Below are 27589 nucleotides of genomic sequence, written 5' to 3'. Positions count from 1 at the left end.
GTGTAAATCAATTGTTCTCTTGAAGAATGCCATATGTGACATAGAAACAAAGACACCTCTTTTTCACGAAGTGGAGATTGGTTTTTTCCCCTCTGAGGTTTTCATATTGTCCTCTGACCTTATTTGAGGAAATTCTAGTCATCCTTTACTGTTTAATACAATTCCAGAGATTGGGGAGGGATCACATTTGATCCTCACAATAGCCCTGTTTGGTAGTCACCATTATTATTTCCATTTTACAGTTGAGGAAACTAAGGCAGACAGTGGTTAAGTGACTTGCCCAGGGTCACACAGCCAGTAAGTACCTGGGGTCAGATTTGAACTCAGATCTTCTTGACTCCAGGACCAGCACTATATCCACCCCAATGGCAGTTGCTATTGTGTCAATTAAATTCATATGTTTATGTTTTATACACACATATATGTACATATATGCCCTCTTTATCTTGGATCATAAATACACCCTTAGTTCTTTAAAACTGCTGTTTTGTTTGTTTAGCTTGTATATTATCATGCCCATTTTTGCATACTGTATCCCTTAGAACCTGAAAATATTATAGGTTTTCTCCTCCTCCCCCCAATCAGACATTTTCCAAAAGAAGAAACAGATCCTGGAAATTTCCTTTAACTTTAGTAATGGTGACAAAGTAATTCACAAGAAACAAAATTTTTGTAACTAGGAGAATGGATTATGTTTGCTAAGACAGAGGTATAAAATAGGTGACTTATAAAATCATAATAAATATCTAATAGAGTAGAATGCATCTATAAGATATGGATTTCTAGACCACATTAACTTAAATGAGAGATCTGAGAAAATTAAATTTACTATTCAGATTTCCCAAATATTCAGACTTCATTATCTCAGTTAGTCACAACCACAACATTTCCAACAGTATCTGTTCCAAAGGAGTGTTTTGACCCGAACACACATAATCACGATGCCATTTCCTTATACTTTCCTGAGAATATTTGATCAAGACTTCATTGGGAGTGAGGGTTTGAAATTCTAAGCGCAATATGGACAGGGGAAATAAGATCTGTAATAATTTTTTTCTTTTTTAGTGAGGCAATTGGGGTTAAGTGACTTGCTCAGGGTCACACAGCTAGTAAGTGTTAGGTGTCTGAGGCCGAATTTGAGCTCAGGTACTCCTGATTCCAGGGCCGGTGCTCTATCCATTGCGCCACCTAGCTGCCCCGTAATATTTTTAAAAGTATTAAGTTAGGCTGTAAACCCCAGCCAACATTTCCCTGACGAAACTTAAAGCAGAAACTGATTGAAAAATAAAATTTTCAATCTCGATGGAAGTCTACCTTCTACATATGCCGGGATGATGAAGACCCCAGGATATTAAGGGAATGCTCTGATTTCTCAAATTATTTGTTATTTTGCTACAAAGAATACAATAAGCCAATATTTCAAGGACTTGTGATTTCCTAGGTCTGAGTGCTCTTCCCTTCCCACCCCCACCCCTAGCTAGAAACTCCTCTAAGACTTAGTAGCGAGAATTGGTGTAGTAAAACAATTGTACAAAAGTCGAGCTAGAGATGAGGTTTTCTGAATTTAACTAGTATCATCTTTTAACAGTACAAATACAGGCCATATTTGAAATCCGACCATATTTGAAGCTTTCCAGCTTGCCACAAGTTGTGAGAGTTTGTGTTAAAAAAAAAACCAACCAAACATCTAATTGTATGGCTTTAATGGAAGTACCAGAATATACTACCTTACAAGTGGGAGTTGGTAGGTAATAGATAATTTTTAAAAGAAGAGGTAGGATTAAATTATTCCAAATTTAAAAACTAGACAATTGACACGAAATATTAGCATTAAAAAAGTGAATGAAGAAACTTACGTGAGAAGAGATAACCAAATCAGAGATCTTTTTGTTTTCATCACCGGTACTTAAGACCAAGGAGGGATCATTAGAGAGTAGATCTTGAAAGGGAGCCATTTCCCCAGTCAGTTTAAGAAAATTATATTCCACTTTTCCCACTTCCGAAGCTGCACATAGATTATAAGAATACGGTAAAGTCCCCTCACTGTAGTTTGCGGGAACATTGGGACCAGTCTTAGAACAAAGATCCACTTGCAAACAGCTCAGTATTGGAGGATTAGATGACTTTCTTAACCGAAGGGCAATGGCGAGCGTTACCGTGGTGAGGAAAAACACAGAGATGAGAGCTAAAGCTACTACCAGGTAAAACTGTAGTTCAGACTGAGAGTCGGAGGCAGCTGGGCGCTCCTCCCTCATCTCTGGCAGCGCCTCTTGTAAGCTATCTGCAAAGACTAAGTGCAGAGTCACAGTGGCCGACAGAGGGGGCTGCCCTCCGTCCTGCACAGAGACCAGAAGTCTGTGCCGAACTGCATCTCGTTCAATTAAAGCCCGCGCTGTTCGGACCTCACCAGTCCGCAGCCCCAGGCTGAAGAGTCCCGGATCCGTGGCCTGAAGTACGCGGTAGGCCAGCCAGGCGTTGTGTCCGGAGTCTGCGTCCACCGCCACCACCTTGGTGACCAAGTATCCTGGCTCAGCTGAACGAGGGACCGTGTCGAAGAGGGCCGATCTGTCTGGCCCCAGAGCAGGGTAGAGGATATTTGGGGCGTTGTCATTGCTGTCCACAATGAACACTCGCACGGTGACATTGGCGTTGAGAGAGGGAGAGCCAGCATCGTGAGCCTGTAGAGTTAACTCGAAGGTGCGGACCTGTTCATAGTCGAAAGAGCGCTGCGCGAAGATGTGGCCGCTGTGACTATTGACAGAAACAAAGGAAGACAACTGTAGCGGTTCCAGGTCGCTGTTAACGATGGAATAGGAAACTTTACCGTTCTCCTCCAGGTCCAGGTCAGTGGCTGAGACACATGCGATAGAGACTCCGGAGGGGTTGTTCTCGGAGACATAAACTACATAGGAAGGCTGAAGGAAAACTGGGGGGTTGTCATTGATATCCGTAATGAGCAGGATGAGAATTTTGTTGGTGGACAGAGGTGGGTTTCCCTTGTCTGTGGCGATTATAGTTATGTTATACTCCGGGTTTTCTTCACGGTCCAAGGCACCATCCGTAACTAATTTATACAAGTTGTTGGTGGAAGAAGATATTTTAAATGGGACATTATCTTTTACATGACAGAGTACTTCACCATTTACTCCTGAATCTGGGTCAAGTGTTTTGATAAGGGCTACAACAGTTCCAGGCATGGCGTTTTCAGGTATACGATTGGATACTGAGGCGAAGGTCACCTCAGGGGCATTGTCATTCTCATCTAGAATTTCTATTTGGATTTTACAGTGAGCAGTATGGCCTCCTCCATCCTTTGCTTCTATTCCAATTGTGTAACCTTCTCCTTTTTCAAAATCGAGCACTCCTTGAGTTGATATTTCTCCACTTTTAGTATCCAGTCTAAACAGGTGTTTCAGTGTCTCCTCCGTGCTGATAGAGTAGGTGATTTCCGCATTGTTCCCTTCATCCTGGTCCGTGGCAGTCACTTGAAGTACAGAGGACCCAGGAGGCAGGTTTTCCCGTAAACTAACCCTGTAGACTTCCTGGCTGAAGACCGGCCAGTTATCATTGGCATCCGTGACGTTGATCCTGATCTCTACTGTACCACTTCGAACCGGGACCCCGCTGTCCACAGCCGTCAGCACCAAGTCATAGGAACTCTGCTTTTCCCTGTCCAGAGGTTTTTCTAATACTAATTCTGCGTATTTACTACCATCCGGATTTTCCTTGGCCAGTAAGGAGAAATGGGAATCTGGACTTAGAAAATACTGCAATAGCGAATTCACACCTACATCTGGGTCCCGAGGAGATTCCAATGCGAACTTTACCCCAGGTAGCGCTATCTCGCTGATTTCCAAGTCAATCCTATTTCTGCTGAATCGCGGGGGGTTGTCGTTAATATCATCGATCACTACAGTCACACTGAAAAAGTTCAACGGATTTTCAGCCACCGTTTCAAATTCCAGAGCACACACAGGCTTCTTCCCGCAGATCTCCTCCCGGTCTATTCTGTCGCTGACCAGTAAGTCCCCGCTCTCTTCGTTCACTCTAAAGTATTCCTTCTCTGCACTCACCCGCAGCTTCCGAGTCGGCAGGTTCCGAACCTCCAGCCCCAGATCCTTGGCGAGGTTCCCCACCACCGATCCTTTCGCCATCTCCTCGGAAATCGAGTAGCTGAAGTGCTCGGAAAGCGCTCGATAGAACAAAGAGGTCAAGAAGAAAAACAAGGTCCGGCCCTTCCGCTCAGCGATCTTTCCCATCTTTCTTTCAGTCTCTCAGTTCCCACTGCTTCTCCAGTCCCGGAAAAGCCTCGTTTCAAATACTTACTGGAGTGTAAAAATTCGTGAGAAAGAAAGGCAGTACCTCTGTTATCTGTGGGATAAATCAATATGTTCCGGGGCAGCGAGTCTGAGTCTCTTCTGGGATGGGCTTCTTGTGACTGTGCAGAAAATAACTGTATAGCAAGCTCCAGGGGATCTCCTTTATTTCTGACTTGGCATTGGCCGACAGCGGCGCCCTGTGTCTGTTCAAAGAACTTCAGCAAATCGCTGGTGACTAAAGCTCGTTTTGAGCCTGATTCCGTAGGCTTGGATTCAGGAGAGGCCTGGGTTGAAATTTTGCTTTTGAGTTTTATTAACCACAGGCAAGTCACAGGATGGTAGATGATAGTCATAAATTTGGAGTTGGAAGGGACCTTACACAGTAACGTTGTCTCGTCCAACCCTCTGCCTTTACAGATAAGGACTTTGAAGCCTGGAGAGATTTAAATGACTTGTCTAAGTCATGCAGCTAGGAAGTGACAGACTTGGATTTGAATCAGGTTTTATGAATCCAAATCCATCGATTTTTTTCCCACACTGAATCATTCTGCCACTAATCACAACCTTTCTGAGCCTGAGTTTTATTATTTTTTCAAATGTGGCTAGTAATATAGAGAATACATCTCTCACATAGTCACTGTGAGGATATAATAAGATAATGTATGCATTTGGGATTGGATTTGGGATTTCACTGGTATAGATAGTAGGAACTAGGTGAGGAAACTCCTTCTAACAATGCAGTTCTCCATCTTCTCTGCAATATATGTCTTAGAGAGTTTTTAGAGAAGGGCTTTGTAAACTTTTTCCACTCGCCACCCATTTTCGCCTAAGAAATTTTTATGTGTCCCTGGGTATATAGGTATATAAAGTAGGTATACATAGCTTTCTATTGTTGCCATTTTTTTCGACCCCAAGATTCAATTACTCGACCCCATATAGGATCGTGACCCACAGTTTAAGAAGCTTTGGCTTAGAGCACTGGGAAGTTAAATGATCTATCCAGGGTCACACAGCCAGTATGTATCAGAGGTGGGACTTGAACCCAGGTCTTTCTGGCTTGGAGTCTAGCTCATCATCTACTAGTAGCCACACTGTCTCTCAATGTATATACTATATTTAGTAAATATTTTTAAAAATGTTGTTTGGAAGTGCTTCCTTCAGCTATTTTGAAATTTACCCTCATCACTTTGCAAAATCTCCCTTTCCTTAATGAATTTGTTTTAGGAAATTTAGATTGATGTTTGTTTGAAAACATGTTCTCAGAATGTGCTCCTATTTTAATTCACTCCTTTTATATAGTGTAAGTTAGGTTTTGTAAGCTCTTTGGTTTTTTATTTCCTTCTTTTGTTCATCCTCCAATTTGATTCTTTCATTCACACATTTGCCAAATGCTTACCATGTAGAAAGTAAACTTTCCTCATTGATTACAATTTAATGCCATTTATATTAAGCTTCTTAATCAAAACCTCAATGCCTTTTAAAGTTTATTAATACGAGGACTACTAACAGTACACGTTGCAGTTCACCCACACTTTTTTCTACCATGTAATTTTTTCATCCATTTCTTTCCTCTCCCCAAATCCCCCAGAAAGGCTTTAAGCAAAGTCGTTCCCCACTTTTTTTTTTGCTTTAGGTTGTTTAATATTCAGTGGGACAATACTCTGTCCATATTTGTCCCTTTCACTAAATAATTGATCTATCTTTTTCCAAACTTAGATTTCCGGGTCAGCTAGGTGGCACAGTGGGTAGAGCTCCGGCCCTGGAGTCAGGAGTACCTGAATTCAAATCCGGCCTCAGACACTTAACACTTACTAGCTGTGTGACGCTGGGCAAGTCACTTAACCCCAATTGCCTCACTAAAAAAAAACAAAAACAAAAACAAAAAACCCAAAACCCCTTAGATTTCCTTGCTGTTATCTTTCATGCTATTTCTTTCTTTTTTTTGAATAGTACTCAGATCTCTTTATTGTTGGGGGGGCGGGGCAATGGGGGTTAAGTGACTTGCCCAGAGTCACACAGCTACCAAGTGTCAAGTGTCTGAGGCCGGATTTGAATTCAGGAACTCCTGAATCCAGGGCCGGTGCTTTATCCACTGCGCCACCTAGCCGCCCCCTTTCATGCTATTTCTTATGGGTAAATTCTCATTGGTAACATGTTGCATCCTACTTAAACCCACCAGATATCAACTGCACACTTTAACTCTTTGCATATTCATTTTTCTAAATTGTCTACAATATAATTTTTCTGATGTAATCCAGGATGCTTTTTTATCCTTAAATAGTTCTGATTCCAGTAAAGTGCCCATCTTCAATGTCTCTTCTAGATGTGTGTTTTGATGGACTAACTCAAGGGGCTGCTCATCCAAATTCATCTCATAGCCTGGAAACTGTGCATTCTGCATTCATTTTTCCCACTTATAGCTATGTCATTCTCGTTCTGGTGATCGTTTTTTTTTGTTTTTTTTTTGTTTTTAGTGAGGCAATTGGGGTTAAGCGACTTGCCCAGGGTCACACAGCTAGTAAGTGTTAAGTGTCTGAGGCCGGATTTGAACTCATGTACTCCTGACTCCAGGGCCGGTGCTTTATCCACTGTGCCACCTAGCCGCCCCTGTGACTCTGGGTTTTTAAAGATTCTAACAATAGAGCCAAGACTCTGGAAGATTCTACCGAATATAGCCCTAGTGACAGTCCATATGTATTGTCTGAGAACCAGTCTAGCTAGCTATAAAATGGCTTATAACCACCAAGTGATGGATTCTTTGACTATAGGAACTTGGGAAACAATGAAAAATAAAAAGTAGCTTTCAGTACTGAGTGGGCTTCCTTCTGCTTCTTCAGTGACTTGTAGAGTACCAGAAAAAAGGATGCAGAGATGTTCAGAATTGAGCAGTTTATAGATCATTTACAAACAATTTAACTCTCAGAACTGGAAATGTGGATTTCAGTACAATGACCAAAACGCCGATAATATTAGGTGAACTATAGCATCAATATTGACATTTTCATTACATATGAAACAAAGACAAAAAAGATGGAAGAATGTATATCTCTTCTTCAGAGATTAAATAAAGGAGTTACAGGAGTTGGATTCATGGTTCATTCAGAGGCATAACAATAATTTTAAAGGATGTTTAGTCACTTCATTCATAGTGAGAATCACAGAAAAGACCACCATGCATATAATTGTAACTTTTGAACAAACATCTGTTGCATAGGATGAACTCGCATAGAGACATTTTATGAAGGACTTGGAAAGATTCTTCAAATCAAGAGAAAATATACTTGGTGACATAAATGCAAAGAAGGGTATAGGAGAGAAAGGCAAAAAGGAAGCATATGGTCTTGGATTAAGAAACAATAGAGACCAGTTTATTGTAAATTATCCAGAAGACTTAGGTCTACACATGAATACTTTCTTCAAGGAGAAAGTGGGTGGTGTAGATATATGTTGAGAAATAATTGTGGCATTAAAAAGGACATCAGTAAAACTGACAAAAAAGGAGAGTCAGAAAGCAACAGACAGCAATGACTTAACAGCCTTAAAAAACCTGACAATCTTAAAAAATAGAAAATGATTACTTGCTAATGTGTAATCATTTCAGAATAATCTATCAGAGAGCAGTAAGACCACTTATTAAAACAAAAATCACAATCAGAACAAAATCAGAAGAAACAATAAGATGAGAAGGAAGATATGGAATCGTAACAACTAAAATCTGACCTGTTAAAACTAGTTATTGGCGGGGGCAGCTAGGTGGTGCAGTGGATAAAGCACTGGCCCTGGATTCAGGAGTACCTGAGTTCAAATCTGGCCTCAGACACTTGACACTTACTAGCTGTGTGACTCTGGGCAAGTCACTTAACCCTCATTGCCCAGCAAAATAACAAAAACAACAACAACAAAAAAAAAGCAAAAAAACCCCAACAACCCCCAAACAACAACAAAAAAGCCTAGTTATTGGCATTCAAAGTTAGAAATAGATAAAAACAAAGACATGGAGTAGGATTGCCACAATTTTGAAAACAAGTGCAACCTATGTAAAACAATGCAGCAATAAAGAGTCCAATAGACTGCATAAGCCTGTTTCAATAAGCAAACATCTCATCTCTTTTCTACACAAAACACATGACAGCTAAAAACACCATAACTTTAGAATGTTTTGTGCTTTCTGTTAATCTAGATGACTTTTTTTGTCATTTATATGAGAAATATTTTAGTTTGGACCAGAAGAACTGCACCAACTTGACTTTCAACATCTATTTCAACATTAGCAATGCTCAGCCCAAGGAATCAATAAGCTACATTGTGACTTTCCCAAAATAAAACAAAAACCATGTAAAGAGTACAACAAAATGTAAAGTAAAAGTCATGATTTTCCCCACTTAAGATTAATGCAGACCATTAACAAAGATGAATGAAAACCAGAAGACTACACTACAACAAATTACACTAATGTTGCCTTAGTACACCAAGACTTAACTTTGACCTACTCAAGTAAAGTAAAGTAAACATTGCAGACCAAGAAACTTTCCAGAGGTATTCCACATCCTTCAAGGAATTTAATATGATTTAAGATGGTAGATATTCAAATGATCATTTTTTAGAAAGCATAAACTTCTTTTTTTGTTTTTGCAGGGCAATGGGGGTTAAGGGACTTGCCCAGGGTCACACAGCTAGTAAGTATCAAGTGTCTGAGACCGGATTTGAACTCAGGTACTCTTGAATCCAGGCCCGGTGCTTTATCCACTGTGCTACCTTAGCTGCCCCAACATAAACTTCTTAAGCAACATTATTCAACAAATCTATGGCTGGTCATTATAATTCAATTCACAAACAGCATCTAACATGGGCTAGGGGATGGGAACACAGACGAAAGTGAAACAGTTTCTGGTATTATGGAATTTATATTCTATCAAGGAGATTACATGTAATAAGGAATTATGAAGATCATAATGAATTATTGGTACAAAGATTATTTGTTTCTAAGAATCACAAAGGTGTATTTAAAAGTTTCAATATGGAGTATTCAAGTTCACAATACCAGTAAATCTCTGGAGCACACTAATTTGGAATTAAGAATTTCATTATGGAATAAGAAAAAACTCTAGAAAATAATTTACAAAATGACTAAAGCAATGTATATGGAAAGAACAATAGAAGAAATAGAATGCTATGTAATTGTAATGTCCAAGCTTTTTATCAGGGTAGAAATGAGGAAATACATCTCAGTCCTTTTGTAGAGAGATAAGAGCCTATAAATGGGGAATGTAGCATAAGCTGTCAGACCTGTGAAACCTCAGTTATCTTTGACATAGACTAAAGGAGAGTCAACTTCCGAAGAGACAGGAATTAGATTTTTCCTCACTAGGGAGAAACTCTCGTCCAACACCTGTGACTTAATACACAGATATTATCTCCTGAGAGCTCCTCCTGTGTCAGAACAAAATCTAAATAACGTCTATTGGAGGGAGGGCCCTTCTTTAATCCATGTCATGGAAGATAATAGGGGCTCCATTCTTGATCTTGCTTAGTTTTTATTTAGTTGTTTCATCCTTGAAAATCTTTGTTTTTTAGAGAAGGCCTATTGGATAAGGAAGGAGAAGAGGTACATTCAGAAATGAATGTGATGTAAAACAAAGTAAAAAATAAATTCATTTGAAACATAAATTAAAACAAATAACTTCCACATACTTCCTCATCCACACTCCTTAAATTTAAAGTATATTAATAACTAAAGATAATTGAGGTATCTTCTAAAAAGAAAAGGAATTCCTTCCAAAAATATAAAAAAGAACAATCACAAAATCAAAGAACCTAGAATTGAAAGGGAGCCTCTACAATACCAAACAGGTCATTATTCAGGCTTTGCTTGAAGACCTATAGTGAGTGCCAACTTCTTAAAGTAGTCCATTCCACTTCTGGAAAACTTTTCCCTAAAATGAAGCCTTATTCTGCCTCTGTACAACGTTGTCTTGACACTTGTTGCTCCAAAGTGAACCCTCTGGCATCAATTGCAATATGTATACTGTTTGTTTTTCCGTGTGATAGTCCTTAAAGTACATTTTAATTAATTACTTGGGGGGGGTGGAGCAATGAGGGTTAAGTGACTTGCTTAGGGTCACACAGCCAGTAAGTGTCAAGTGTCTGAGACTGGATTTGAACTCAGGTACTCCTGAATCTAGGGACGGTGCTTTATCCACTGGGCCACCTAGCTGCCCCTCAAGTACATTTTTAAAATTGGGATTAATCTGATTGAATTGTTCTTGTTGGAGCCGTGCTGATTTTTTTGTTATCTTTGCTTTTTATTTTTAAATATTTACTAACCACCCCCTTAGTCACAGATTCTAGGATTTTGCAAGGAATTGAAGTCAAGATAACTAGTCTGTAGTTAGTACGCATTCCACCATCTCTCTCCACCTCAGAAAATTGAAACATTTCTCTTTTTCTAGTCCTGGGGTATCATTCCCATTTTCCACGATCTTTCAGAAATTATATGTGCCAGTATTTCATCACCCTTTGATATAATTTATTTTAATAATTTCTGTTCCATACAAAGACTATAGTATTTAGCAAATAAAAAAGCAAAATAAGAGCTTAGCAGTTCTGCCTTCCTCCTCCTTGTCACCATCATCACCACCACTACCATCATATCCACCAAAAGAAGCAGTCTTGCCTCTTTGATAATTTCTTTTATCTTTTTTTCATTTTAATATAGTTTTTAAAAGAACTTTTTCTTGTATTCTTTAATTCGCCTTGCTAGCTTCAAATAATTCTGAGCTTTGCTGCCCTTGACAAATTCTTACAAAACCTTGCCTAGCTTTTGTACTCACCCATCATTCCATTGAAAGGAAGTTTGACCTGATATAGAAATCACGGGTTACTTAGAGCTGGAAATGACTTCAAAGATAAAATATCTCAGCTCCTTCATTTTTTATGTGAGGAAAGTGAGATGGAAAGAAAAGAAAAGGACAGAACTGGATTTGATTCTCATTCACTTCTCCTCCCACAACAATAATATTTTTTCAATATTTTATGAAGATGAGTTAAGATGAAAATTCATGTTTATTGTTTTTCAGATGTCAAAACTAAAAATGATCACTAATGATAAGTGAGAATTTTTATAATGCTGGAACGTGTATGAAGTACATTAAATACATTATTTCATATGCTCTTCACAAACTACTTTTAGGACTAGGTACAAAACATGGAATAATATGTATTTTACATCTGAAGAAAATGTAGCTTAGACAAATTTAATGGTTGCATATTTAGTAAGCATGGGAGATTGGATTTGAACAGGGATCTCTCCTAACTATAAATCTGTCATCCTTTCCACTCTGACATATGGCCTCGTAGGCAATACACTGACACTAAAACAACAAATTAGAATTAACAATATTTCAACAAACTAGAAAGATAAACAAAAACTAGTTAATGCTATTCCAAATTGACAACTTTGTGGGACTATTGAACTCCTTGTCACTAAAAGTGCTCAAGCAGGGGGCAGCTAGGTGGCGCAGTGGATAGAGCACCGGCCCTGGAGTCAGGAGTACCTGAGTTCAAATCCGGCCTCAGACACTTAACACTTACTAGCTGTGTGACCCTGGGCAAGTCACTTAACCCCAACTGCCTCACTAAAAAAAAAAAAGTGCTCAAGCAGAATTTGTATATAGTTCAAATAGGGATGATGCAAAGGGGAGTCCTGCTTTGCTAAATTACTTTGAAGCCATTTTTAAAATTTCTAAAATATCATGAGCAAACACATAATTGAAAAATCATACTTAATGTATAAGAAGTAACAGGTCCAGAACATATATATCACGAAGAGACAAGATTACCTGAATGAATGATTGATCCTCTTTACAGAGAACTGATTCCTCAGATATTAATAGAGCCTCCTTTTTCTCACAGTTCTGCTGTATGGTTAAAGTTTCTGCATAGTTAGGCTGAGTGAACATCACCTGGCTTTTCCTAGAATCTGTGGTGAGGGAAACCTCTTGAGAATATGACTGTAAAAAAGCTCTTACTCCATCTATGCCCACAAATTCTGAGGCAGGGATATTCTGAAAATGTCCACTGGTGGGTTCCAATATCTTAGAGGTCTGCCACCGGTAAAGCCTACGGGCCAATAAAATAATGATGAAGAAAAAGAAGAGAGAGGACACTGAAGCCACTGCAATAACTAGATAGAGGGTGAGGTAAGAGTCTTTGGTAGGCTCTGAAGATGCCAGGCTGCTGAGATCCGAAAGGATCTCAGGGATAGTGTCAGCCACTGCCACTGTGACACTGACTGTGGCAGAGAGAGAAGGCTCTCCATTATCCATGACTATCACCACAAGATTCTGCTTGAGTGCATCTTTGTCCACGAAGGCTCGGGCTGTCCTGATTTCACCGCTGTGCAGGCCCACGGAGAAAAGCTCAGGCTCTGTTGCTTTCAGCAGGCGGTAGGACAGCCAGGCATTCTGGCCAGAGTCTGCATCCACTGCCACCACCTTGGTCACCAGGTAGCTTGGCTCTGCAGAGCGAGGGGCCAACTCCACTCCTGTAGAGCCATCCGTGGGGAAGACGGGATACAGGATTTCTGGGGCGTTGTCATTCTGATCCAGGATGAACAGAGTCAGGGACACGTTGCTGCTGAGGGGAGGGTCCCCAGAGTCCCTGGCTGTCACTCTCAGCTGTAGCTCCCTGAACTGTTCATAATCAAAGGAACGCAAAGCATAGAGGACTCCAGTTTCAGAGTTAATGGAAACATCGGAAGAGAGTGGTGCACCGTGTACCGAGTCATCTGTAATGGAGTAAGTGACATGACCATTCTCCCCGATGTCGGAGTCACGAGCAGTCAGAGAGTAAATAGAAGTGCCTCTGGGATTGTTCTCCATGACATAAACTGAATAGAATGTCTTGTCAAAGGCCGGGGGGTTGTCGTTGGTGTCTTCTATGTGCAAGGAGATGTGAGTGTGCGTGGAGAGAGGGGGGTTCCCTCCATCTGTGGCTGTCACGGTGATGTTGTACATGGAGACTTGCTCCCGATCCAGGGCTCTGTCGGTCACCAGACTAAAATAATTTCCATGGGACTTTTCAAGTTTGAAAGGCAGGTAGGCGGGGATGGAGCACGTGACCTGACCGTTCTCCCCAGAGTCTCTGTCGTACACATTAAAAAAGGCAATCACTGACCCTGCAGAAGAATTTTCGGAGATTGAGTTTCTAATAGAAGTGATGATGACATCGGGAGCGTTGTCATTCACATCCAATACATTGATCAGAACCTTGGCTCTGTCCAAAAGTCCAGGACCATCACGGACTTCTATATCTATGTCATAGAAACTAGATTCTTCATAATCTAGATTTTCCAATATTGTTATATCCCCAGTCAAAGAATTCAGTCGGAATACCTGAGAAGTTTTTTGGGTTATTTTCCTGAAAAAATAAGTCATTTTCCCATTGACTCCTTCATCTGGATCAGTGGCATTCACCGTGAGTAACCACGTTCCCACAGGCACATTCTCAGGAACACTCACGGTATACAAGGACTGAGCAAAAACCGGAGCGTTGTCATTTGCGTCAAGTACAGTCACTCGAATGTGAACCGTGCCAGAGAAGACCGGATCTCCCCCATCCAAGGCTGTGAGGGTGAGGTGGTGAACAGCTTCCTCTTCCCGGTCCAGCGCCCGCTCCAGCACCAGTTCCGGGTACTTGGCCTCGTCTGTTCCTTTCTGCACATGCAGAGAGAAGTGATGGTTCGGGCTCAGCTGGTAGCTCTGGAGGGAATTTATCCCGACATCTGCATCAAAAGCCTCAGGAAGAAGAAACCTTGTTCCTGACACTTCCTTTTCAATTATTTTTATTTCCGTTTCCTTTGTTTCAAATTGGGGGAAGTTATCATTAACATCAGTAATTTCCACTTCTACTTCATAAATTTTCACTTTGTCTTCCAGCAGAATCTCTATGTTTACAATGCACACGGGTGCTCTCCCACACAGCTCCTCTCTGTCTAGTCTGTCTGCCGTGACTAAGCTGCCGCTTCTGAGATTCAGAGCAAAATGTTGAGTCTTACCTCTCGAGACTATGCGGGCTCCACTCTCCGACAGTGCCCGAGGCTCCAACCCCAGATCCTTCGCGACGTCGCCCACGAAAAAGCCTTTCTCCATCTCCTCGGGCACCGAGTAGCGGATATGTCCCGATCCGGAGTCCCACAGGGTCCCCAGGAGAAAGCAAAACAGGATTCGCACGCTGCAGTTCTGGCGCATACTCCAAAACGCCATTACTTCCTCGCTAAGAAATTTTCTCTAAGAATCTGTTCAGTCTCTTTGTCTGGATGAACTCTTGTGTCCGCTGAGTCACAAGGAATAGCATTCGCCAGAATCCGAAGGACAAACAGCTTGCTGCCCGGGTTTCTGTACAACCTCTGAGGGTGTGCAAGCTTCTGGAGCTCTGTGTAGTTTGAACCGTAGAGGGCTGGGCTGGAGATCTCGCTGTATTTCTCATTTCTCTCCCTGATTGGTCAACAGCGGCGCCCAGAGTCCTAACTAATTACTACACCATCTCTAAGTAAAAGTTGCACTTTTTATACAAAAGATTCTTATTCCTGATATTTCCCGTTTCTTTCAAACGAATCATATCTAGAAATTTCATCTCTGTAATTTCCTTGGGGATAGCAAGATTTCCAGACAGTGTGTGTATACACACATATACATATATGTATATATACACACATATACAAATGTACATATAATATTTAAAGCGAGGCAAGAGATGCTATAATGTCACGTTTCTGTTTCTATTAGGCTGCCCAATTTTCCTCATTTGTCATTATTAGACTAAATGTAAGATTACCTGAAACACCCAAGTTTCCTTCCCAAACTTACCTCCTCCACACAAAACAATATTCCCACATAAGAAATTTCAAAGTGAAGCTCAAGATCAATATGTTTCATGAACTAGAGAGTGAATGGTTTACCAATGAATTTTTATTATTTCTACCAAATGAATCCTAATAAATTTTGAATCACCCAACTAAAATGGAGACACTTACATTGTTATGTGTGTGTCCATGTTATACATGCACCAAATTATCTTTTCTTATGTTGAATGACCACAGTAATTACAATCGTCTACACAAGCACTTTCCTAATCATAATCGGTTATGGGTATGTGTGCAAGGGTTTTTACACACTAAAGAACTAGACATTAGAAGATTGTAAACAACTAAGCAGATTTCCCAGATATGTCCATTTTAATCACGCTGTATTTGAACCCACGTCTTTGTGATTTCTAGCCCAGTAATGTATTCCCTTATGCAAGTTGCCTCGAGTGCCTTGATGGCCTACTTAATGAGATTTTTTTTATAGAGACTTGTGATTTCTTTGGTAGAGTGATGTCTGAGTGAGGAAACTCTCTACCAATACAGAAAGACAGTTGAAATATTAACTGACTTGCATAGAGTCATAAAGTTAGGGTGTCAGAAGGAAAACTCAGGTCTTTCCTGATTCCAAGCCCACCCCTCAGTCACTATGTTGTTACTAAAAATATTGTCGGATAGCTAGGTGGCGAAGTGGATAAAGCACCAGCCCTGGATTCAGGAGGATCTGAGTTGAAATACGGCCTCAGACACTTGACACTTACTAGCTGTGTGACCCTGGGCAAGTCACTTAACCCTCATTGCCTGAAAACAAACAAAACAAAATAAAAAAAAATTGTCTAGTACGCGAAGAAAGCTAAATGACATGGAAAATAAAGGAAAAGCCAAAGCACACAGACTTATCATGGTATTTAAAGTAGAAGGAACGATATGGAATTGAAAGGTCTGACAGAAGGGCAAAATTGACAGGTGATGCAAAAACTTACATGAGAAGAAATGACAAAGTCAGAAATGACTTTGGATTCCCCAGTACTGTTTTCCAAGCCATAGGAGCCATTAAAAGGGAGATCTTGTGGAGCAGATATGTCCCCAGTCAACTTGAGAACATTATATTCCATTTTTCCTGATTCGGAGGCCACACAGAAATTATAAGAATATGGTAAAGTTCCTTCAGTGTAGTTTGGGAGTATTCCAGGTGCAGGATGAGAGCAAAGATCTGCTTTAAAACAGCTAAATATCTTAGAATTGGAGGGTTTTCGAAGGCGGAGGGCAATAGCTAGTACTACGCTGAGTAAGAACAAGATCGAAATTAAAGCTAAAGCTACGACGAGGTAAAACTGTAGCTCAGTCTGAGGATCTGGGATCTCTGAGTGCTCCTCCCTCATTTCTGGCAAAACCTCCTGCAAACTGTCTGCAAAAACCAAGTGCAGAGTCATGGTGGCTGACAGAGGGGGTTGGCCTCCATCCTGCACAGAGACCAGCAGGCGGTGCTTGGCTGCATCTCGGTCAGCCAAGGCCCTGGTCGTTCTGACCTCGCCTGTTCGCAGCCCCAGGCTGAAGAGCCCCGGATCCGTGGCCTGCAATACCTTATAGGTCAGCCAGGCGTTGTGTCCAGAGTCAGCGTCCACCGACACCACCTTGGTGACCAGGTAGCCGGGTTCCGCCGAACGAGGGACCATGTCAAAGAGGACTGAGCCTTCATCCCCCAAGGCTGGATAGAGGATGATCGGGGCATTGTCGTTTCGATCCACTATGAACACTCGCAGAGTGACATTAGCGCAAAGGGCAGGGGAGCCCCCGTCACAGGCCTGAAGAATCAGCTCGAAGGCGCGGACCTGCTCGTAGTCGAAAGAGCGCTGCGCGAAGATGTCCCCGCTGTGGCCATTGACAGACACGTAGGAGGACAGTGGCAGGGTAGGGAGATCGCTCCAGATGATAGAGTAGGACAGACTGCCGTTCTTCTCCAAGTCTGGGTCGACTGCTGAGACACAGGAAATAGATGCGCCTGAGGGGTTGTTCTCAGGAACATACGTCACATAGAAAGGTTGCAGGAAAACAGGGGCATTGTCATTGACGTCCGCTATGTGCAGAGTGAAGGTCTTCCTGGTGGATAGAGGGGGGTCTCCTCTGTCAGTGGCAATCACAGTGATGTTGTACTCCGGGGTCTGCTCACGGTCCAGAGCTCCGTCTGTCAGCAGCTTGTAGTAATTCTTAGAAGAGGATTCTAACTTGAAGGGCATATTTCCCTGAAGGTAACACACAACTTTCCCATTTTCTCCTGAATCTCTGTCGCGGATTTTCAGAAGCGCGATGGCTGTGCCAAGCTCAGAATTCTCTGGAACTGGACTGAACATAGATGCCACGGTCATTTCGGGGGCACAGTCATTTTCATCGAGAATTTCTACGTGGATTTTGCAGTGTGATGCTAGATCTCCAGAGTCTTTGGCTTCTATGCTTAGAATATAACTATTAGTATTCTCAAAGTCCAGATGATCCTTAGTCGTGATTTCTCCTGTCTTCTGATCCAAATCAAATAAAAACTTCCCATCTTCGTCTACGTTTTGCAAGAAGAAGTTGATTTCTGCATGAACTCCCTCATCCAGGTCGGTGGCTATCACACGCAGTATCGAGGATCCTGGGGGCAGGTTTTCCCGTACACTGACCCTGTACACCTGCTGGCTGAACACCGGGGCATTATCATTGGCGTCCACAACGTTGATTCTAATCTGAGAGGTGCCATTTTGGGCTGGCTGCCCACCGTCCAGGGCCATCAAGACCAATTGATGTGAACTCTGCTGTTCCCTATCCAGGGATTTTTTCAGTATCAACTCAGGGTTTTTATTGCCATCTGGACTCTGTTTCACTGTTAGATCGAAGTAACTGTTTTGCTCAAGGTAGTATCTTTGCAGAGAATTAGTCCCAACATCTAAATCCACAGCGGGATCAAGAGGGAAGGACGAGCCTACTGGAATGGATTCTGAGATCTTTAAGTCCGCATGCGACCGTTTGAATAACGGGGCGTTGTCGTTAATATCGAGCACGACCACATTTACATGGAAAATATTTAGTGGATTTTCGGCAACTGTTTCGAAATCAAGCGAGCACACGGGCCTCCTTCCACATATTTCCTCTCGGTCTATCCTGCCGCTGACCAGCAATTCCCCGCTCTCGGAGTTGATGCTAAAGTATTCCCTCTCTGCGCTAACCCGCAGCTTCCTAACCGGTAAGGCCCGCACCTCTAGTCCCAGATCCTTGGCGAGGTTCCCCACCACCGACCCTGTCGCCATCTCCTCTGGAATGGAGTAGCGGATCTGCTCAGAAAACGCGCAACAGAACAAAGACACTAAGAAGGGGACGTGTACCTGAGGCCTCAGAGCCAGAGCTCTTTGCCGGGGGATCCTTCCCATCTCTCCGGCTCTTTGCAGACAGAAACTCTTTTAAGATCCGCAGAAGCCGAAGTGTAGATGCTCCTGAGTTGTGAGAATCAGTACTGAAGGACCAATTTCACTGTGTAGCTTAGAGTGGCTGTAAATCCGTGAGCTCCAGGGAAGATTCTGTGGGACTTGAGCTTGAATGAATATAAAGCTTTGTTGCTGGGCAGGAAATTTACCCAGCAGGAAGCTGGTTACAAGGGATTCTCTGTTCTAGCTCTCCCTCCACATTGGCCGACAGCGGCGCCCAGCGTCTTGGTTGGAGAATTTCAGCCAATCTCTCATATTATCTATTTTTCTCCAGGACAAAATTCATAATAACAACCAAGAAGGAGACCCTTTCTACCAAATATCTGCTAAAGTATTATTATTACTTGCTCCTCTCAATATACAAGCCCCTCATCGTATTGGGAATGTTAAACATTCTTTTTCTGGCAGACAGTTTGGTGTACTGTATAGGTACTGGACCTCAAGTCACAAAGCCTTGGGTTGTTCAAAATGCTTCACAAAATAGCAAGAACAGTTCACAGATCCACCAATAGTACGTTAATGTACTCTCCAATATTTGTCATTTCTCCTTTTGGTCATTTTTGCTAATATAATGGGTGTGAAATTACAGCTATATCTAGGTTAGTAAGGATAATGAATTCCATGAAGTGACTGTGTTTATTCGAATTTGCACTATTCGAAATTACAATTGTAATTGCTTCCATCTCAATGGAGCCATTCAGTACAAATTCATATAATGGAACCACTTAATGAAATTCATTGTTTCCATTAATTGAGATTTTAATTTTCATTACTTTCTCTTGTTATTAATTATTTTGTTTACGTGTTTTGTTTGTTTTGTTTTTGTTTTGGCGGGGCAATGGGGGTTAAGTGACTTGCCCAGGGTCACACAGCTAGTAAGTGTCAAGTGTCAGAGGCCAGGTTTGAACTCAGGTACTCCTGAATCCTGGGCCGGTGCTTTATCTACTGCACTACCTAGCCGCCCCCTGCTTACCTGTTTTGAAAAGATCACCACATAGGAATAACAAACATTACAAGCAAATGGGATTGTACTTTGGTGATTTGATGGATGAATGTTATTCTTCTGCAACAGGTACCTCCCTCCACCTATTCAGATCTTGATCCATCCATGAAATTTCATTTTATATAATTCTTGTCCACATTCTCTCACAGATCTTCCAACAAAAATATACTCAGAGACCTGGGATTATTTCTCTGTTTCTTTTACTCAGATTTCCCATTTGTTACATTTGCTTCTTCCTACACGACCCACCAACCTTCTTTTTCAATAACGGTCTCGATTATATTATTATTATTATTTGCTGTATTGGCAGTCTTCTTTATTTCAGGTAGACAAGGCAAAAAGTGCAATAGGAAGTACCTTGGAGTCAGCTGGGTTTAAACCTAGCTCTGCCATTTATTGGCTGTGTAGCCTTTGGCAAGTTGATTTTTGTCCCTGGATTATCATTTCCACTCTGCAAAATTAGACTTATACCCTTAAGGTCCCTTACATCTCAAAATCTATGGTTATGTGGGATCAATTATAATTTTTTTTTGTTTTTTGTTTTTTTTTAGTGAGGCAATTGGGGTTAAGTGACTTGCCCAGGGTCACACAGCTAGTTAAGTGTCTGAGGCCGGATTTGAACTCAGGTACTCCTGACTCCAGGGCCGGTGCTCTATCCACTGTGCCATCTAGCTGCCCCGATCAATTATAATTTTAATGAACTTCTTGCAATATCATTGCTGATTTGGTTCAGCTTACTTATGCCCACAGTGCTTTTCTCCATGGGATTCACTAGAAATTTTGTTTTTTTTTCAGATTCCTTTATTTTTATCCACAGAGTACACCTGGAAAAATATTGGCATAAAAATATGAGGTTTATTATTGGGAAGAGCAAAAATACTATATGTATGTATGTATGCATTTTGCGGGGCAGTGGGGGTTAAAATGACTTGCCTAGATTCACGCAGCTAGTAAATGTCAATTGTCTGAGGCCACATTTGAACTCAGGTCCTCCTGACTCCAGGGCCGGTGCTTTTATCCACTGCACCACCTAGCTGTCCCCCAAAATACTATATATTTGACAAAATGCATTTTTCTTTCTTTCTTTTTTTTGGGGGGGCAGGGCAATGAAGGTTAAGTGACTTGCCCAGGGTCACACAGCTAGTAAGTGTCAAGAGTCTGAGGCTGGATTTGAACTCAGGTCCTGAATCCAAGGCCATTGCTTTATCCACTGTGCCACCTAGCTGCCCCTGACTAAATGCATTTCTTCCCACTCTCCTCCAATCTTTCAACGCTGGGCCCAGATTTCTGGTATCTGCATTATTTCTCCTTTAGGAGGGTACGATGATGTATTGATTAAATGGGCTATCTTTACAATTGCATGACTTAGGAGGAAAGGGGCATTCTTCTTACACTTAGTTTTTCGAGTGTGTATTATTAAGATGAATAGTTGCGAAACCCATTAAGGAAGGTATTTAGGGTTTTGGGACTTGAAACATTTATCACAAACGGGAGTATTGGGATCCTCACTACATACAGGAAGAATTTTCAGTTTGGATTTTTCAAGAAATATCCTCCTTGAGAATGGCGGACGTATTAAAATAAGCAAATGTTTCTCAGCATTATTCCTTCAACCAATCTTTCTATAGCATGGGTTTTGGTCTTCACAATATGTTCGCTCCTCTCCTCTGAACACAGTTTAGAACAATAATTAAAAATCCACAGAAAGATTCTTGGAGCAACAATTGCCTGAACATGACACAAGGACAAGCTGCTAGTGGAATACCACCTTACTCATGGAGTTATATCCTAATTAATATTATTCCATTCAAAAAAGGATGATTATGCCATACAATAGATTTCATCAATGGTATTTTCATTTTTTCAAAAGAGCCCAAGTTAACGTTGGACGGCAGATGTTCTCTTTAGAAAAAATAAAATTATTATTATTATTATCAATAATATGACTTTATCAGAACAATAACCAATAAGTGATTGAATATTGCAATGTATTAGTTCTCTGAGTATTTCCATTATGATCGAATAAAGTAGACAGACTCTGAGATACAATGAATATCATAATGAATAACTGCACAAAATCGTGTTGGATTATCTCCAATGAATAACAACTTGAAACATATGAATTTGTTCCCAAAACATGCTTAAAATAAGCAACTTTTAGAAGATCAAACGATAAAATGTAACAGTTCAAGAATACAAAGTATACAAAGATCAAATCAGAACAGATGTGTACTGAAATAAATTCAACGTTCAAATGGAAAGATAGAGCTATTCTGGTAGAATAATATGAAAAATGTATTAAATAATTTATTCAGTGTGATAAGACAAAGAAAGAGTTTTAAAATATGGCCTTAGCACCATCTCTTCTATGTTATCTCAATAAGGCTGTTCCATCAAACCCTACACTGCCAAGACACACATTGTAAATTAGGTAGATCCAGAAAAAGCCAAGAACTGATGTCACCTTGGAAGGATACCATAAAGCTTAGTCCTTGATCTTATCATTGAATCCATTGCATTTCTTAAGAGCTGGAAAAAAGGCCTTAAAGATCTATTTGTCCAACCCCCCCCCCCATTTTCAAAGCTGTGAAAAATTAGGCCAGGTAAAGAACTGGAAACCGAGAGGAGGCTCACCACTTGGAGAATGCCTGGACAAGTCATTGTATATAAATGTGAAAGAATACTATTTTTCTGTGAGAAATGATTGAAGGGGTAGTTTAAGAGAAACCTAGGAAGATCTGAGTTAACTGATGTAGATTGAGGTGAACAGAACAATATTGTAAAAAACCCATAACTCTGAAAGAATGAGAAACTCTGATCACAAAGACTTATCACAATTTGAAAAGGCTCATAATGGCACTTGCAGCTTACTTCCTGATAGAGAGGTATTGACTCAGTAGGCAGACGAGATCTATTTTTCTGGACATTGCCAGTTTGGAAATTTGTTTTGTTTGACTATGTCTGCTTTGATTGGTGTATTGTTTATCTTACTTTCTCAGTGAGGATGCGGAAAGGAGCTGGGATGAAAATAAAAATTTGAAGCTTCAAGACAAATTTTCTGACTTTCATCCAATGATTTTTCAATAACAAAGTCCTATTCAACACATTTGGCAATATAGATCAAGACCTAGAAGCCATGCCTTATTTTTCTTTCTTTCTTTCTTTCTTTCTTTCTTTCTTTCTTTCTTTCTTTCTTTCTTTCTTTCTTTCTTTCTTTCTTTCTTTCTTTCTTTCTTTCATTCTTTCTTTTTTGGTAGATGACACAAATATGGAAAGGGCACTTAATATTTCAGAAGACAAAATTAAGATTCAAAATTATCCCTACAAACTAGAAATACAAGCCTAGACTAAGAAGATCAAATGCAAAAGGAATAAATATGGAATCTCATTCTACCATCCCAGAGTATGACTGCAACAAATAAAGGACTGGGGAGAATTGTCTTAACAAGAATTGGTTTGAAAAAGTTGTAGCAATTTCAACTGATTGCAAACTCAATATAAACCAACAGCGTTATGTAGATACCAAAGAAACAAATGAAATTTCATAGTCGTTAATAGAAATATTTGTTCTAAATAAGAGAAGCAATAATATTACAACCCTATCCCTTCCAACTTTTTACTGGTGAGTCCATGATATTGGTTTTTTGTTTTGTTTTTGTTTTTGCAGGGCAATGAGGGTTGAGTGACTTGCCCAGGGTCACACAGCTAGTAAGTGTCAAGTGTCTGAGGTCGGATTTTGAACTCAGGTCCTCCTGAATCCAGAACCAGTGCTTTATCCACTGTGCCACCTAGCTGTCCCCGGTATTGTGTTTTTATCTTTGGTCAAGAAGTCAAAATTTGAGATACACATTTATAACATGAAATTCGTTCATCAGAAGGAGCCCAAATTGTCAAGAAGTAGTGAAATAAGAATAAATAAAAACAGTTGAAGGAACTGGGAAATATATATATATATATATATACATACATATATATATATATCATACGCATATATATGCATATACATCATATGCATAAATAGATCATTCTCAGTTCCTTCAATGAATGAAGAGAGTTAAGAAGCAAATAACAGCAACCTACAAATATTCAAAGGACAGAAAGGAAGGGAAGGGAATAAGTGTTTATATAGTGCCTATCATGTACCAGACACTGTATTAGGGACTTTTAAAAACAAATAACACCTGATGTGAATAACCCTGTGAAGTAGGTGCTATTATTTTCCCTGTTCTATAGTTGAGGAAACCAGAAGTTAAATGTCTTATTCGTGGTCACATAACTAGTACGTGCTTGAGGCCAGATTGGAAATCAGATCTTCCTGATTTATGCCTCAGCATTCTATCCATTGTGCCATCAATAGACACTAATTCTAATTCTAAGAACTAGAGTACATCCACTTTATCGCCAGCTATCTCTAATTCTATTTCTTTTTTTTTTTGCGCGCGCGCGTGTCTGTGTGTCTGTGTGTGTGTGTGGCAATTGGGGTTAAGTGACTTGCCTAGGGTCACACAGCTGTGTCAAGTAAGTGTCAAGTGTCTGAGGTCACATTTGAACTCAGGTCCTCCTGACTCCAGGGCCGGTGCTCTATTCACTGCGCCACCTAGGTGTCCCTCTAATTCTATTTCTAAGGAGAATTAGAACGATTCTGTGTAGATACGGCAGAGCTACGTTTAGATGCACACAAGTTGGAGAGACCCAAGTTGGAGCTTAATATAAAGAAAATATTCTGAACAACTAGAAGATTTCAAAAATGGACACTTTTCGCATAAATAAGATTTCTATCACTTGTATCCTCAAGCTGAGCTGCCTACCAGCAAAATTGTTAGAAAGGAGATTCTTACATTTGGCTAGAGGTAAGATTAAGTGAAAACTAAGATTCCTTTCAAATTTGTTTTAGTTGATAGAATATTAAATAACTATCTATATTGATAATTAAACTTAAGCATACCTGTAAGAAGGCTTGATCTTCATTAGGGAGCATTGATTCATGGGGAATTAATGGAGGTTCCTTTTTAGCAGAGTTCTGCTGAATTGATAAAGTGTCTGCATAGTTTGGTCCCAGAAATATCAACTGGCTTTTCCGAGAGTCAGTAGTGAGAGAAACTTCTTGAGTATGTGTTTGGAGAGACGCTCTCACTCCATCAGTGCCCACAAACTGGGAGGTATGGATGTTTCCAAAATACCCACTGGATGCACCCAGCAGCTTCGAGGTCCTCCACCTGTGTAACCTGAGTGCCAATAAAATGACGATGAAGGTGAAGAACAAACAAGAAATGGCAGCCACCGCGATGACGAGGTAGAGTGTGAGGCTGGAGTCTCTAAGGTCATCTGGTGCCTCGGGATTGCTGAGCTTGGAGAGGATGTCTGGGATGCTGTCAGCCACAGCTATGGTGATGCTGACAGTGGCAGAGAGGGGAAGCTCCCCATTGTCTGTCACTGCCACGATGAGATTCTGCTTGAGGGCATCTTTGTCCAGGAACGTCCTGACCGTCCTGATCTCCCCCGAGTGCAGGCCCACGGAGAAGAGGCCGGGCTCTGTGGCCTTGAGCAGGCGGTAGGACAGCCAGGCATTCTGGCCAGAGTCTGCATCCACGGCCACCACCTTGGTCACCAGGTAGCCTGGCTCAGCAGAGCGTGGGGCCAGCTCCACTCCACTGGAGCCATCCGTGGGGAAGGCGGGGTACAGGATTTCCGGGGCGTTGTCATTCTCATCCAGGATGAACAGAGTCAGGGACACGTTGCTGCTGAGGGGAGGGTCCCCAGAGTCCCTGGCTGTCACTCTCAGCTGTAGCTCCCTGAACTGTTCATAATCAAAGGAACGCAGAGCATAGAGGACTCCAGTTTCAGAGTTAATGGAAACATAGGAGGAGAGCGGTGTGCCGTGTACCGGGTCATCTGTAATGGAGTAAGTGACATGACCATTCTCCCCGATGTCGGAGTCACGAGCAGTCAGAGAGTACATAGAAGTGCCTCTGGGATTGTTCTCCATGACATAAGCTGAGTAGGATGTCTTGTCAAAGGCCGGGGGGTTGTCGTTGGTGTCTTCTATGTGCAAGGAGATGTGAGTGTGCGTGGAAAGAGGGGGGTTCCCTCCATCTGTGGCTGTCACGGTGACGTTGTACATGGAGACTTGCTCCCGATCCAGGGCTCTGTCGGTCACCAGACTATAATAACTTCCATAGGACTTTTCAAGTTTGAAAGGAAGGTGGGCTGGGATGGAGCAAGTGACCTGACCGTTCTCCCCAGAGTCTCTGTCGTGTACATTGAAAAGGGCAATCACTGACCCTGCAGAAGAATTTTCGGAGATTGAGCTGGTAATGGAGGTGATGGTGACATCGGGAGCGTTGTCATTCACATCTAGTACTGTGACTAGAACCTTGGCTCTTTTCAGAAGTCCAGCCCCATCTCGGGCTTCGATATCTATATTATAGAAATTGTATTTCTCATAATCTAGATTTTCCAATACTGTTATATCCCCAGTCACAATATTCAATTCAAATAACTGTGAGGTTTTTTCCGTAATTTTCCGGAAATAATAAGATACATCCCCGTTTATTCCCTCGTCTGGGTCTGTGGCACTCACCCTGATTAGACATGTTCCCACTGGCACGTTCTCAGGAACACTCACGCTATACACAGACTGAGTAAACTCGGGCGCGTTATCATTTGCATCAAGGACGGTCACAAGGATGGGCACAGTGGCAGAACCAGACGGATTTCCTCCGTCAGAGGCAGTGAGGGTAAGGTGATGGACAGATTCCTTCTCCCTGTCCAAGACCCGCTCCAGAACCAACTCAGGATACTTGGCATCATCTCTTCCGCTTTGTACATGCAGAGAGAAGTGGTTGTTCGGACTCAATCTGTATTCCTGCAGTGAATTCTCCCCCACGTCTAGATCAAAGGCTTCCGGAAGGGGAAACCTTGTTCCTGGCACTGCGCTTTCGCTGATTTTGACTTCCCCTTCTTCTGTCCCAAAGATGGGGATGTTATCATTAACATCAATTATTTCCACTTCTACTCCATAAATTTTCACTTTGTCCTCTAGCAGAATCTCTGCGTTAATAATGCACACGGGTGCTTTCCCACACAGCTCCTCCCTGTCTATTCTGTCCGCTGTGACTAAGCTGCCGCTTCTGAGATTCAGAGCGAAATGCTGCTTCTTACCTCTAGAGACAATGCGAGCTCCTCGATCCGACAGTTCCAGTGGTTCCAGCCCCAGGTCCTTGGCGATGTCACCCACGAAGGAGCCCTTCTCCATCTCCTCGGGCACCGAGTAGCGGATCTGTCCAGCTCTGGCTTCCCACAGCGTTCCCAGGAGAAAGCAAAGCAGGACTCTCCCTCTGCTGCCCGGAAGTTTCTGCGGAGCTGGCATTGTTATCTTGCAGATATTTCTTTTGCTTCTTCTTCCAACAGTTCTCTCCGGATCAGTTCTTGAGTCTTCTAAAACCCTGGAGATCTGCATTCATCACGGTTTACGTAGATTGGGGTGTTTTCTGCCTGATTCAGTTCTGCTGGTGGACTTGTGCGTCTGAGCAGCCTTTTCTCTGTGCGCCGGAGCAACTCCTGGTGATTGGAAGTCGGGAGGATCTGGCTGGATTTATCTCCCTGATTAGTGAACAGCGGCGCCCAGAGTCCTAACCAATTATTGCACCATCGGCAAAGCATGTAAACTGTATAAAACGCTTGAGTTCCAATTAATTGCCATTTTGGGTAAACACATCTAAAAGATATATCTACTTCATTTCGGTTTTTTTAGAGTTACAGAGAGCATTGACCCAAAGCAGTAATTCGTTATGGATTTTATCACATTTTATGTCATTTTATTTTATTCGAAACAAAATGATTATTTTTAATGTAGATTTTTCAAAATAGTGGTGCAAAAAGTATTCGTGCTCCCTTTCCATTTTCTTTACTGCATACTATTTTGCCATTGTGGATCTTCACTTCCAAT

At 41.5% G+C, this 27589-nt stretch overlaps 1 protein-coding gene across 14 annotated transcripts in view; it reads right to left on the bottom strand.

Moving 5' to 3' along the window:
* Positions 1 to 27589, bottom strand: part of LOC122740066 (protocadherin gamma-C4) — a 249367-nt gene that overhangs the window by 120009 nt on the left and 101769 nt on the right. The window contains exons 1-2 of one of the 14 annotated variants that reach the window (XM_043981880.1): positions 26803 to 27178; positions 24587 to 26058 (exon numbers count right to left, since the gene is read on the bottom strand). The exons of 9 other annotated variants lie outside the window; for them this stretch is intronic. In XM_043981880.1, coding sequence (XP_043837815.1) covers positions 24587 to 26058; positions 26803 to 27100 — 1770 coding nt within the window. In that variant the 5' untranslated portion in view covers positions 27101 to 27178. Of the gene's footprint in view, positions 1 to 1856; positions 4418 to 12157; positions 14748 to 18539; positions 18600 to 24586; positions 27180 to 27589 lie in introns of those variants that run through there. 4 more of the 14 variants (XM_043981853.1, XM_043981881.1, XM_043981869.1 and 1 more) reach the window with 4 other exon arrangements.

This window comes from Dromiciops gliroides, chromosome 2, assembly GCF_019393635.1.
Source record: "Dromiciops gliroides isolate mDroGli1 chromosome 2, mDroGli1.pri, whole genome shotgun sequence".
NCBI lineage: Eukaryota > Metazoa > Chordata > Mammalia > Microbiotheria > Microbiotheriidae > Dromiciops > Dromiciops gliroides.
The sequence above is the reverse complement of the archived record's forward strand: the minus strand, read 5'-3'. Positions and strand labels throughout refer to the sequence as shown.